Genomic DNA, 14,859 nt, shown 5'->3' on the forward strand with positions numbered 1-14,859 from the left:
GAAGTAAAAAAAAAAAAAATAAAATAATAGCAAAAATCTATTTCCATAAGACCATATCTGTTCTGATGATACAGAATTGCAGAAATGTTTTTTTTAGGTACGGTAGTAAGAAGATTCTGCCCATTGGCGCTATTTCTGCTATTACAGGTGCTGTGTTCACCTGTTGATTCTTTATGGTTATATAATAGGGTTTTCTATTTCAACCGTAATAAAGCCCCAACATTCAATAGCTCTTCATTGTATTGATAGCCCTGTTATCCTTTCTGTGCTTATGTATTTTGAGATATTGAACCGACTTTTGCTTCTATATGTAGCTCTACAGTATGCAGTACCGAAAAGTGGAACATAAAAATCAAATAAATCACATTAAAAAATGAATAAAAGTTTATACAAATTATTCATTTGGCAAATTGTTCTATCTGTCTAAACTCAGATATAAATATGTACCCTAATTTTAATATTTTTAATATCTAGTGAAACAGTTACCAAAATCTTTTATTTATTTTTTGGGGGTGTCCAGTTATCAGATTATTTTTTTCACTCATTTAACTGGAGGGGAAACAATGGCTATGACTAACTGGAATTTTTTTCCTGTTGTCTTCATTCGTGTAATAACACTGTATTTGCTTTGTAAAACAAACTTAGGAAACAATTATGCCCATGATTACATAATTTAACTGTTGGCATGTTGATAGTTGATAATCAACAATAATTGTTTTGATAAGATTATTAGTGGAGGCAGAAAATAAAAAGTAACTGTTTTTGATAACAAGGAAAATTGTAACAAATGTGCTTATAATTGTCTATTCAGTAGGCCTGATTCAACCTACCTGTCCGCTTTCAGTTTCTATTTTGATGTAGTATGATTGATACTGATAAGACCTGAGGTGCCTTAAAATTTGAAACGAAAATGCTCACAATTTGTGTCATTATTTAGTAAAAAATTATATATACATTTAAAAATAAATATATATATATTTATAAATAAATTCATATTCTGAAATGAATACCAATGTATGTTTTTGTTTTACTGAGCATGTGTCTGCATCTGTGAGTGTGTGTGTGTGTGTGTGTGTGTGTGTGTGTGTGTGTATGTGAGTGTATTGGAGGGGAGAGGGGATGGGACAGATAGAAGAGATAGAGGTTGTGGGGGGATGGGAGACATGAATGCATGAATGGGCTATTTTTAGAATCTGGCCTACACTTGGCCTGTGTCCTCTAACACTGATTGGACGTGCAAGAAGGAAAATAAATGTCCATTATTCTAAAATCTACCGAACAACCATTATTATAATGACATTTAAATCTTTCAAGTCATATATATGTATATAGATATATATATCTATACATCTTGCTTTCTTAGCACCCTGGATTTACAAAATAATGAGTAGGACCACACATAGTTGCATGTACAAATACATCAACTGTTCGCTTTTTGCCACTGAAGACATTTATTTTTACAGAAAAGGTTTAGCCTGATCAGCGTTATGCCAGGTGCCAAAGGATCTAAGCGTTTTTCCAGGCAAGAGCGTCTGCTTTCTTGCTGCACACCTACCCTGCCAGTCAGTAGCCTCAGCAGACACAAGAGTTAAACTTTTAGGAGTCTTGAAACAGCCACGCTCAAAACTCAATAATGCGCATGTACTTTTGGCAACGCCGACCTTTTTTTTTTTTTTTTCCCCCAGCACTAGAACTTTAAAACGTAAGGACAGAAAACTCGAGAAGCTAAAGTTTTGACCCGAGGTTTTAAGCGGCCTTTCTCCATTGCTCTCTGCCTTTTCAAGAACCTGTGTGAGCCAACACAGTGCGAGGAATAAAGTATCCTGCCTATTCGGACCTGGACGGATCGTTTCCTTTCTTTTTATCTGTTCATATCTATTTTGTCAAGCACTAAGAAGTGGTGAAATCTGCTCTCTCTCTCTCTCTCTCTCTTTCTCTCTCACTCACTCTCTCTCTCTCTCTCGCTCTGATCAGGCCTTTGAAGGAAAGTCAGCAAGTACTGGCCCTGTATTCATTTAGAGCACTACAGTGGCGTGTCCTTGTTATACATTTATTTGGAGTCGTTCTTCCTTACATTCTCTTCTGCTAAAGGAACTTGAAAGTTCCCTCCGTCCAGATCAAAATAATCTTGATTTTATTATTATTATTATTATTTTTTTTTTAAACCAGGCAAAAATGAAGCACTGCTTCGACAGTGAGAAAAGGAAAAGGAACTTACTGACTTTGCTCAGGATCCATTTGGGAAGATGCACCCCTTACTCACAGCACGCTGGAGCGACGTAATCCTCACTAATGCCTTGTCCCACTTGTCCCAGCATTAAAACCCTTAGCAGCTGCGATGGTGGACAGTTAAGATTATATATGATGTAAATATATTGTGGGTTTGTCCGCTCCCCCAAACCATAAAACTTAGTTTAATGACACCACGTGATCCGGGAGAGCCACTCAGAGCTTTTGCTTAAGGCCATCCACATAAATAACCTTCAAAACTTTTAAACTACTATTTTCACATTGAAGCTCAGGGTATTTGTGCTAATGTTCTCAGTTAAACTAAAGGCCTTTGCTTTAAAGTGCTTGATTTTTTTTTAAGTGTTTTTGTTCTGTTTCTTTTCACCATTTAAAGTTCCCAGTGTGCATATTTATTGACATATATAGATATCGCTGACAGGGGAAAGGTAAGTCACTTCTTTTCCTTTTCTTTCTATTTTAAAGAGTCTAATCGACTTGGGTGAGTAGGGCACGGAAGTGGTGGGCCTTGTGCAAGCAACAACAAACGGCAACAACCTAATTCTCCTTTAGAAATGATTTTAAAAACAGGAGAAGATATTTGCGTTTTGGCTCGGATGGGAAGAATTGGCACCAGGAATAAACTGTTGGAAAAAAAACAAACACCCCCAACAATTATTCACACCCCCGAAAACCGGAGGGTTGTACTTTGATCACTGAAAACTTTTTCTTTTTTTTTAAATGAAGAGAGGAGAGCATAAACTCATGATCTTATATTCGTTTTGTTTATTTGTGTTTGTTGAAAGAAATCAAATATATATATTGACTGCGTTAATTATCTTGGCAAGCCTAAAATCATTTGTAAAGACATGGGACAATTTTCTGATGAAGGTACTTATAAACAAAACAACAACAAGAAAAAGCAAGAAAAAAACAAGTTTAGTATAGGATACCCATTATGTTACTCACCTCCCACATATCAACACCAGGTAATATCCATATTTTGGAAGCCTGCTCACAAAAATGTCAGTCTCCACGTGATATTAAAGCTGTGGTGCGAATGGGCTATCAAACTCTTAGGGACCCACTTTGTTTAAAAGCAACAGCGGATATAATGTACATTAAATAAACTCAAGCCTTTAAACTAAATCGACCGTCTTGAACCTCGGACATATCTCGACCAGCACAATAGCGTTTGGTAGTGTAAAAGAGCAAAGAATTGTGGTCGAATGTACAAGAAATAGCTGTCAGCATTGTAACAAGGACTGAAATGTAGCATTGGAAAATCCTTCCTCCCCCACCCACCCCCACGTCCTGAAAAATAATCACAGTCCCTACATTGCAAAATGAATACATTATGCTCATATTTCTATCTCTCTGTGGCAAAAAGACGACAGATCACAATGTTCTCTTCAAAGGGTTCTCAGTTATGTGTTTTGTAGGAGTGTGAGTGTGTGTGTGTGAGTGTGTATTTGGGGAGGGGAGGGGAATTCTTTCTCTCAAAGTATTGCTTCCTTCTCTGGAAATTGGGCTTTTGTCTACAACGTGTAAAGGAAACGCTATAAAGTTTTATAGAGCTATTGACCTGTTTATTTTCCAAGCATTTGGCTGCACTGTAAAAATACATTCCCCGATCGCATTAGAGATAGACCGAGTAACCATGGAAGGTTTTGGGTTTTTTTTGGTTTTTTTTTTAAAGGAAAGAACCGAAGCTTAAGATTGACCCTTGAGAAGGAAACCACAAACACAAAATGTGTTATTGTGGGGCCCTAACTGTGTTTTGCTGTGGCCACAGTTTGTGTCACGTCTGAAGTCGAGGTTCTGCTCCCTGTCTGAGAAAAATCCTCATTTGCTAAATGGAAAAGTGTTTCTAAACAGAACAGCCGCTTCTTCCCATTTGAACTTAGTTCTTGCATCTACTCCAAAATGTCAATGGAGTGGAGAGAGCTGCAAGCACCGATTTAACTAACAATTATAGTTTGACACGTTCTTCAGGAAAAAAAAAGCTCTTCATCTTTACTTAGAACAGGAAATGCAGTTTGTAAAATGAAGGAGGACATGGTGTGTCTAGTTTACTGGATTCGAAACTATAAACTGCTACAAACTCCACGATATTTTTCAAATGATTATTGTGACGTGTAAAGGTGTTTAAAAGAAGTTTTGTTAAAGTTAATTGTTGTAAACAATGAAGATTAGAATGAGGTCTTGGATCTTCGCTATTATAGATACACGTCTGAAGGATGTAGCTTTGTAAAAATGTAGCAAATATACTTTTATTGCAGGACAACTTTTGTGTCATCATAGGAATAAATGCAACTGATATGACCGCACCTATCATAAGGTTTTGAAGGGGGATGAATAGGCAAAGAGAAAGAAATACAGCATCCATCAGATCATTCGCTCAACTTTTGATAAACTCTGAAAGTTAACTAGAATTAAAATCAACAGTAGTTAATTCATATCATTCTCTTGAGACACATCTTTAATACCAGTCAAGCAATGTTAACTGCTAAGTTAAAGTTTTACATCATTTAGTGTTTATTCATTATGACAAAATATAAATTCCATGGTCTTTTACATACGAAACTGCAACCAATAAATACGTAGCTTACATTGCTAAAAACGAAAAAAAAAAAAGACTTAAATGAGTTTTAACAACGATATACAATTTTTATACACTTTAGCATTATAGTAAATCTACATTAATTACGCAACAAATAAATTACACAATAGTTACATGTCCAGCGCTATTTCATCACATGCTGCGTTTTTACCACAAATATTTTGTAACAAAATGTACCAAATAAAAATTATGAAACCGTCAGCGTGAAGTTCATCTTTATTTTTGTATTCTATTGACTTCTGTCCATATGTGACTCACAATGTAATGATATCTAGTTTTAAGGGAAATACCCAGCACTTAAAAATTCCTCTTTCGTATATTACGACCATACAAGTGCATAGTAGAAAGTATCAGCTGAGGGTTCTGAGCCCATAGACAGAAGGTAAACAAAACACAATATGAAAGGTGGAAATGACAATCCTTTTTTCCTCCTATAGATTCAATATGTGGCTATTGAGTAAAAAAAAAAAAAAATGACTCCCCATTTTGTATGACACACAATAAGCCATGTGCAGACTTTTCTCTCCTCTATAGCACATCACAATTAGCATATTTGCCAGAGAACTTTATATGACCTTAGGCAGCCTGACCTGTTTTCACAGGGTTGCTTACTCTGCAGCTCATGAAATACAGTATAACCTAGTTGCCCTGCCTGAAAGAGAACTTTACAAATTGAGACATCGAATGAACAATCTATAGATCTATACACTATATTCTGCAGGAAGCTATCAATAGGCGCTGCATACTAACAAGTGAAACTCTTTTGTCTCATGAGTTTGTGAAGGGGTGGCGCAATAGTTCACTCAGAAAACCCCAAAACAAGGTTTCTTTCTTTCTTTCTTTCTTTCTTTTATTTTATTGGGTAGATACACACACATACACATAAAAACCCCTATTGGGAATATGTATTTACTTTTCAGCCTGTCGGTCTTCACAGGGAGTCTTTGCTTTTCAATTTAGAATCTTTCTTCCATTTCATCCTTCGATTCTGAAACCAAATTTTAATTTGCCTCTCATTTAAACACAGGTTGTTGGCGATCTCTATGCGCCTCCGGCGAGTGAGGTATCTGTTAAAATGAAATTCTTTTTCTAATTCCAAGGTTTGGTAACGGGTATAGCTGGTCCGGGAACGTTTGCCATCTGTCTCTGAAAAAGCAACAGCAAAACAGAACAAAAATAAAATAAGGAACAAGCCTTCCCACCCACCCCCCTCTACACACACACACACACACACACACACACACACATATACACATACATTCATATGCGCACCATAGAGAATAAAAAACAAAGTAAACATAATTTTAAAACAACTAAAACAATCGTGTTAAAAGCTTGAGAATAAAATTGCAAAAATATTAATTAATGCACATGCAAAGTGTATATGCACAGTATGTTTTTTTGTTTGGTTTTTTTTTTACATTAAAACCTAATGCATTTACGGTGTAAATGTACCAGTAGATAATTCTAATTCTAATAAAACATTTGGAATTCTGGCACTATATCTTATATATCGACCCAGGTCCTCCCTACTGAGTCTTTTCACTTATTGTGAAAGAGAATCACATTAAAGTTTTTAGTCCGGATAGTTTTCATTTAGGTTTCAACACCTAAGAAATCGAAAGAATGAGATCAAATATCGGGTCATCTCCTAGCACCCTACGCTGAATTTTTATCTTTTCAAGAGAGGAGCAAAGGAAAAAAAAAAAAAAGCATGTGCATGAAAACATGTTAGAAATATTTTTCAACAATAATCATCAGCAAAAAAAAATAAAAAAAAAAATTCCTACACACTTAAAGTTTATTTTTTCCCCTCACACACCCCATCGCCAAAAAATGGAAATATTGCTTTTTATACACGTTTTGTTTCTATGATCCAATTATGCTGTCGTAAATTTGGGTGTATATAGCCTCTAAGCCTTTTAGTGGACAGTTTTACGAGCAATTGATGCCTTAGTCGTAAAATTTACGACCTCTTTTTTTATTATTTGCCCCGTATGGCCTATAAAACCAAGGCGAAACCCTGTGAAACAAAATCAAGAAGCTTAAGTTTACCATGGCTCATATGCAGTTTGGTCATCCACGGATATATCTGTGGTGGCTGCTGCTGCTGCTGCTGCTGCTGCTGTTGCTGCTGCTGTTGCTGCTGCTGCGTTTGCTGTCCTCCGTGTTGTGCTCTTTGTACCGGCTCAGCTTTGATCTCCCCAGTGATCTTAGATCTTTCCTCCAGGGCTGTGTTACCAGCTTTCTGATTGTAAATTCCTGGGCTGAGAGCACTCTGCTCATCTCTGCTCAAAGCCTGCCCTGGAGATGCCATGACTGAGCAGGAAGGCCGATCAGGGTTAGTTCTTGGGGTTGAAGACATGTCCAGACCGTTCATAGAGTTTGAAGAACCAGAAGAAGGGAATGTTATGCTTAAATCCAGCCCACCATAGCAATACCTGGATGATTGAACCTCAGATACAGATCCATAATTCCCATAACTTTGCATGGAATAGGCAGGAACATTTTGACTTTGCTTATAGAATGAATTGGTTACGTAGGAACTCATGGCGGATTTTTGTGTGTGTGTGTGTGTGTGTGTGTGTGTTGTTGCACCCTTTGATTAAGCTTGATTTGTGGCCCTTTGAAGTTCAGGTTTTTTTGTTCTCTAAAGTGCAGAATTTATAGGTGGAGATTCCTCTTTCCTCATTCTATGTGCGCTGCCCAAATATGGGATGTTTAAATAGAATCACGTGACTGTGTTGGCCAGTCATAAATTTGGCTTGATGACCCCAGGAGGTTATTGATGGGAGCCTGTGAAACGGATCTGATATGTTGGAAAAGCAAACTGAAGGCCCCAAGTCAAAAAAAAAAAAAAAAAACCCAAGACAATAAGACTATAGCGTCACCTGGTGCCAGTTGGGTGGTAGAGCGCATGCTAAAATATAGATGCAGTAAGCACCTTCTTCAGTAATGACAGAAGCTTATGGGTAAACTATGTTTATTACCTATACCGCGCTCTTAGCATTCAATGAACAAGGATAAAGAATGTTTTGGGCCATAGTAGGAGCTATATAGAACGCTAATTGCTAATGCAATTTAACTTTGGAATATGTAAAGCTGCAAAGTAATCCAGCATGTGTTATGAACACAGTTCTATCTATTTATCTATTTCATATATGTAAGTATATTTTCTAAATAAATCTATAATTTAGTGAACTTGCTATAGATGAATACCAAGATGTAGACACGCACACCCATATCATACATTAGTGTAAACACCCACCCACCCACCCACTTACATAGCCTGTATAAATTATTTATTTATTTCTAAGCTTCTACTCTTTGTTTTAGGTATACTATACACTTAGACGACTCTAACACACTGTATAGCTCTCTCTAGGTCTAAACATCTTTAGAGTTTTATCATATTTTAATGAGGTTGTTTAATTTATTATATGAGCATTACATATGCGCATGAGCATATATATCTCAATGTATATAGAAATAGTTCTATCTTAACGTATGTTTTCTGAATACACCTACCTTACCAGAATCATTTATTGACCAGTGTATAAGAATTAAATGAAGTCCAGTGACTTGGTTTAACTCGGTGTGTTCAAGCTCTCCAAGATAAAACAATAGGGTGTTTTATATCATGCGAGGGAGCTAAAGGGTGAAAGTGGACAGTGGACAGTTCACAAATCTCCTTCTCCACCAAAGAAGACTGTTTAGAATAAGTCTAGAATCATTGATAAATAGACATCTGTGAGATAACTTTCCTGAAATGACCCTTATTTTACCCTCCCAGTTCGGATGAAAAGTTAGCAACTACAATCTTGCATTCAAATATGGTTGCTGCAGTTTGGTTTTTTTCCCATTTCGCAACTATTGCAATGTAGAAGAAAGGTTCTACATGATATAGTATTGAATGTAAAACCCAATAATAAGAATTTACTATAATCTATATATCTATATCTATATCTATCTATCTATCTATATTCTAATTATTGGTATATGGGATATGGCTTCAACTTGCTTTTATTTTCTTACAATCCATAATTTATTAAAATAATTAAGCAAAGAACAAATACTACATTGGTTTTTTTTAAGGGAAAAGTATTTTTCATAAAAGTATAGGTAATTGCATTAAAACCAATGTTTCTTTAGTTCTTATTTGCGAAGTTGTTAATGGCTACAGTAATCATCTACTTCAGGCCTATCGGCAAAACGAAAACCTGTTAAAATTCACCAAAGCAGACCCCATCTCTGGAAGTTTCCCTCTAGGGTTACATTTTGATTGACCATAAAACTAACCATCAGTTCCTATTGAAAATGAATATGTTTCTATTTAAATATTAAGTCAAAGAGCATTTGTTTGTTTTAGGAAAAGAGAGGTTTTGTTTCTTTAGGTAGAAAAAAATACATTTTTTTGGGTGGGGAATCTAGGATCTGTTATTTTTGGTTTTGTTTTTGCTTTTTGGTAGCTTGCCTCATTTGTTTTCTGCACGTTCCCTAAATTTGTAAGATATTATACTCTGCCTTGTTGTATAATGAAATGATAACATTAATAATATACACTGTGTGGTGTGATATGACTCTTATTATCAATCACCATCGATCTATTATTATTTGGATGGCTCAAGATTCCACAAGTTTTGGATTGTTTAAGATCTGATTCAGCTGGCCCTTAAACATAACCGTTACTTGTTTGTTTTGTTTAACAAGTACTGAAAATTATTTTTATTTGACTAAGCTTAGTGTGGAAAAACATTATTGGACCCTTAGGAACTCATTATTTTAATGAAAAAAAAACAGGTATATGGTAATGTTCTGTTTTTAGAATACAGTAATAAACTGAAAAAAATATTAGGGGAAAAAGAGAAGACGGCATTTCCTTCCATCGATTTAGTGAAAACAATGGAAAATAAGGCGTACAGTTGAAATAAGACCCACAGTAGCGAAAACCTTCCAATAAAATATCCATAACACCAAATGTTTGAACTGAATTACTTAATAAAATCAATCAGTAATCTTTAAAAATAATATCAATTTTATTAAATACTCAACAGTGTATCTTTTTTGGATGTGATCTTTATACAGAAGAAAGTGGAACACATTTTTTCCTACTGCTATGGAATTTCATTTACTTAATATTCATACCGTTTAACATTACAGCGCTAACATAAAAAAATAAATACAAGGATCACAAACACAGCTAAAACTGTCACAGTTTTTTTTTTTTTTTTTTTTGTAATATTCACGATGATGTCCCAGATATTGTTTAAATACAACGATGCTTGTCTTGGAAAATGTTTAGTTGAAGAGGACACGGGTTTTGTGGAACGGTGGGGAAGAGGATGGAAAATTATGAGGGAGCATGTTGTTTGGATAATAAACTACCCAGAGAACGTTCATCCAGAGAAACAGGCATACACTATGCACCATGGACTCTCAGAGTTTTTGCAAGCATTTTTTTTAACGAGGAAATGTGTTGCTTTAATCACAGTTTGGTAGGGTTTATTTCCTTTCAAAGTTAGCATAATAGATTAAAAGGCAGTCCCCCCCTCGCCACCCCCCCCAACTCCCAATAACCATAGAAGGATTGACCAAGTTATGATCTCAAAACATAGCATTGGGAGGGGATATTTCCTGTCCTTTAATATCCGCATTTGCTTGCTTTTAAAGGAGCCCAACCATGTTGTGCCAGTGATAAATATAGTTTAGAGATGGGTGGAGGGGGGAATGAGCTGACTTGCAGCCGTGACTTTTGTTCACTCTTTTTGCTGTTCTTCTTCTTCTGTCTCTTCTCGTTTTTCTTCTTTTCCTCCTGCTAAGCTGTCTGCATCAGCCCCACTGCCTCCAGACAGGGTGGAGGTCAGGTTGCTCTCTTTTTTCCATTTCATTCTCCTGTTCTGGAACCAGATTTTGATCTGGCGCTCTGTTAGACAAAGTGCATTGGCGATTTCAATCCTCCTACGTCGTGTCAGATAGCGATTGAAGTGGAATTCCTTCTCCAGCTCCAGAGTCTGGTAGCGGGAGTAGATCTGGCGTCCTCTCCTTCGGTCAGTTCCATACCCGACTCCTAAGGAATCAGAAAAAAAAAAAAAAAACAAAACTGAAAATAATTAGTGAAAACTTGTTTTGTGTTATCACCATTTTGTCTCATATCATCTCCATTTTGGACTCCAAAACATATCTTCCCTCCAAATAAAAGTCCTCATCCCTAATTTAATTTCTTATTCATAGTTTTCATTAGTTTACTTCCAAATTTAAAAGCATTCAGTCCAAGCGAGCAGAGATAAAAAGCAGGAATTGTTTCTTGTTGCATGCTTTTAATTGTTATGGTTTTAATTATTTCTGCAAACTAAAAAAAAAAAACAAAAAAAAACAAACCAACCTAATTAGTTTTCTCAGTATTTCTTAATTACTTGAAATAAAAAGCAGGAGAAAAATAAAGTGATTGTTTTAATTTTGGTGTCAATGACAGAGTTTTGTAAATTTCATTTCAATATGTGCTACGGGCTATTGTCTGTATTTTTCCTCTCCTCTCTCCCAATAAAAAAAAAAAAGCACTTACTCATCAGATGAAACTTATTTGGCAAAAAAGTGGTATTTTGTAACTTGACTCCAAAAACACAAAACAACCCCCGAAAAAACCTCTCAAATGCACAAAATAGCCGATTGCTTTTTTTTCTGATATATTTCTACTCTCAAAGTCTTTTAATTAGATAGGATATCACAAGTCATATTTGCTTGCAACAGTTTAACAAATAAAAAGGCCTATACCGACAACTGTGAAGGAGCTACTTTATTGCTTTTATGGGGCCATAAAAAGTGCTTGAGTCTGTTCTGCTGGGGAGATGATCGTAAAGCTGGTTCAGTTTATTTAATTTATATCTCCGAGCTGTAAAACTTACCACTGTGAGAATTCATGCGTTGCATCCATGGATAGATCTGAATACTGGTTTTCTGTTCTTGGGACGTCGTCCTGTTTTGGTCACTGGTAAATTCCTGTGCAATTGAAGTCTGTGTGTTGTGTCCCATAGAGTTTTGCCTGCAGCTAGATAGCATGTCTTTTTCCTGGTAAAAAGCGTTAGATCCGTACTCATAGGGTCCTCGGCTGGAGCTAAACACAACATTGTCTTGCGGAGAATAAAAAGGAGTAGAATAAATCCGATTTTGAGCCACAGCTGCTCCATAGGTAGAAAAATGCCTTACAGGGTCATAGGCAGTTGAATTCAGAGCCACATTCGGAAGGACTTCCTGGCCACTGGTTAAGTGGCACGATAAGGAGGGGTTGGCGAAATAAGAATTCATATCTTCCCCCCTATACCTGCCTGTATGATTTCTTTAATATTTATTTCTGTCTCCAGTTTGTAGTCTGAACTAGATTGTTATAGGGACGGCTCCACTCCAGGACAGACAAAATGACAAAGTCACCTGACCTGCTTGGAGCCAATAGGAAGCCACATGTCAAGAAAGGGAAAAAATTGGTTTTGCTTGTGTTGATTCCCCAGTTGAAACTAAGTATACATGGAAAGTAAGACTTGAAATTCTAAATATTAGGTCGGTTTGCAAGGAATGAGAATGAGAGTGAGAGAGACAAACCTGTTTGGCGATGGTGGGGGAGGGGAGGCTTCCCAGACTCAAGGGGAACTGGATAATTTACAATCTAATTTCACTGTAACTCAAAAAAGTAAGACCAGCTAGTACTTTTTATTCATCTGTCCTCAAGATAAGCATAGAATGTTTTAAAATATATATCTGTATACTAAAATCACTATTTTCATTAAGCTGTAAGTTTTATACAAAGTAAAAACAGCAAATATTGTTGATGTAAAGTAATCGTGTGCTTTACTTGAATGCCACCTAAAAAAGATCGAAAAATGGCGGTCAGTGAATATAAATCACATTTTAGTCCAAAGCATTATTATTCACTGGGATTTGGCCATAATTTTGCCAAAAGAAAAATTATTTTGCCAACTCACGTTACTAGTAGTTCTTTCACGTTATATTTTAGGATGTTTCAGTCTATCTGGTTAGCTATAATTGCTAGCTTCAACACAAGTGAGCTTTGTTCATGTTGTAACTTTTAAAGGAAAAAATCTTCCTATCTGTTAGTTGCTTTAACTGTATTTTCTGGCTGTTCTCAAGCCGACCTAAGTGTGTTTATGTTCACAGTGATCTGTTCTAGACCTATGAGTCGTTCGGATCAGAGTGAATCAGTATAGAAAATATTATGATCTAGGATATATAAAAGAGATGCTTTTCTTTAAGTTAGATCCCAGAAAATAATTAAAGGTGTGTGTGTGTGATTTTAATAATAATTTGCTAAGTGTAAAGAAAATACATATATATAGAGAGAGAGCGAGAAAGAGAGAGTATTACGTGACCATTTTATATGCATGTATATCGTATAATCTATGCAGTGTTCTATCGTATATCAAACTAGTGTCTGAAATATCTTGATGTAATTTTATTTTAAAGATGTTATATCTAATATTGTAACATGTTAAACTATTTGAATGAAGGCTCCACCGCAATCAGAACATTCAAAACAGACAAATATCTGGAATACTTTGATGTTTTTCTGTTCCTTAACAGTCTATACTTTCTGTATGGCAATCCTTTCCTAAAAGCTTTTATTTGACAAAGTGAAAAAAAAAGCAATATTTTTTCCTGGCTATATAACAGGAAGCCGGACGCCGAAAGGTTTTACGATCGTTTTGCTGTGTGTAACAAAGCAAAGTAATCAATGGTGGTAATAAAGCTATAAAGGACCGTGCAATCAGAGAGAAAAAGCTCGTTTTATTCCTCTTCTATAACATTCAAGATTTCCTGGAGTGCCAGTAGGCAAATAAATAAATAAATAAATAAATACAAGTTTCATACTAAACAAAGCAGGCAGTTTAGCATAGTTGAAATATACATAATTCGTTGGTGAGCATATATGTAGCTCATCATAATACATCAATCTAAGATAAAGGAAAGAGAATTTGAGTTGAATAATAATATTAATGTTATGGATATTGACCTAAAGGTAGATTAGTTTAGTTTTATATTGTATAGCACCTCTGCAGTTATCTAGCAGACCCGAGTACAAAGAAAACGATTGACACCTTTTACCCTATTGAAGAGAGAAACCATTTTTGCTCCATTTGTGCATGTATGTAGTCATGCCATCTAAATATGTATGTGTAAGCTATAAATACCTACATGCACTTACATATACCTACATGCATACAAATACATGCTGACATATATAGTAATACATACATTATATATTATGTTATGTATTGTATTATAATATATTATATATATATATATATATATATATATATATATATATATATATTGTATGACAATAATTACTTGAATGATTTCTCATTCTGGACATTACATTCCTTTGATATGCAGAGTAATTGGAAATAGAATATAGGAACAAACTCGACCTTTATTCATATGTTGATATTTTTATGGGGGAGGGGGGGGTCATCTCACCTTGTATGATAACTGCATTATGACATATTTTCTCTGGTCACGGATATTTGTTTCTCTAAAACGAATTTAAAGGGTTGTTTTGTCTGGCGGTTGTAGGGGAGACGTGATCACGATGAGATACATAGTACGAGAAAGTTAAATGTTTTATGGTGACTCTAAAGAAAGAGAAAGTCTGGAACCCTTGTGTATTTTTACACTGAGCCTAAAAGTGCTGCAACAGAAACTCGACATAAAATTCAACAAGGAAAAATACATTGAGATCATATAGAAAGATTCTTGTTGGAATGACTGGCCAATATGATACAACGCTACAGATAATAATTGTATTTTATGTAAGACATGTGTGTACAAAGAATTTGAATTCATATTTGAATGTGCTCGTTACATTTTCCATTGTTACTATTGGAGCTGAACAGAAAAGAGGCACACAATTGTAATGGCTTCCAAAAGTTCCTCCGCTGGTGGAAGTTTCCATTGTAATGAATCTAAAACGTAAGTCTTTAAACTCATAAGAGGCATGGAGA

At 35.5% G+C, this 14,859-nt stretch overlaps 3 protein-coding genes across 3 annotated transcripts in view; all 3 read right to left on the minus strand.

Annotated features, from left to right (window-relative positions):
- Positions 1–2,527, minus strand: part of HOXC4 (homeobox C4) — a 198,416-nt gene extending 195,889 nt beyond the window's left edge. The window contains exon 1 of the transcript XR_003855578.1: positions 2,219–2,527. The gene's annotated coding sequence lies outside the window, so the exon portion shown is untranslated. The remainder of the gene's footprint in view (positions 1–2,218) is intronic.
- Positions 2,528–4,367: 1,840 nt separating this feature from the next.
- Positions 4,368–7,506, minus strand: HOXC5 (homeobox C5). The gene is made up of 2 exons (XM_029595191.1): positions 6,905–7,506; positions 4,368–5,995 (listed from the first exon to the last, which is right to left on the minus strand). The coding sequence occupies exons 1-2, from the start codon at positions 7,398–7,400 to the stop codon at positions 5,781–5,783; spliced, it is 711 nt and encodes a 236-aa protein (XP_029451051.1). The 5' UTR covers positions 7,401–7,506; the 3' UTR covers positions 4,368–5,780.
- Positions 7,507–10,064: 2,558 nt separating this feature from the next.
- On the minus strand, positions 10,065–12,911 carry HOXC6 (homeobox C6). Its single transcript, XM_029595190.1, has 2 exons — positions 11,752–12,911; positions 10,065–10,916 (listed from the first exon to the last, which is right to left on the minus strand). Exons 1-2 carry the CDS (start codon positions 12,149–12,151, stop codon positions 10,606–10,608), a joined length of 711 nt encoding a protein of 236 aa, XP_029451050.1. The 5' UTR covers positions 12,152–12,911; the 3' UTR covers positions 10,065–10,605.
- Positions 12,912–14,859: the final 1,948 nt, after the last annotated feature.

The sequence above is a fragment of the Rhinatrema bivittatum genome, chromosome 3 (assembly GCF_901001135.1).
Source record: "Rhinatrema bivittatum chromosome 3, aRhiBiv1.1, whole genome shotgun sequence".
Taxonomy (NCBI): Eukaryota; Metazoa; Chordata; class Amphibia; order Gymnophiona; family Rhinatrematidae; genus Rhinatrema; species Rhinatrema bivittatum.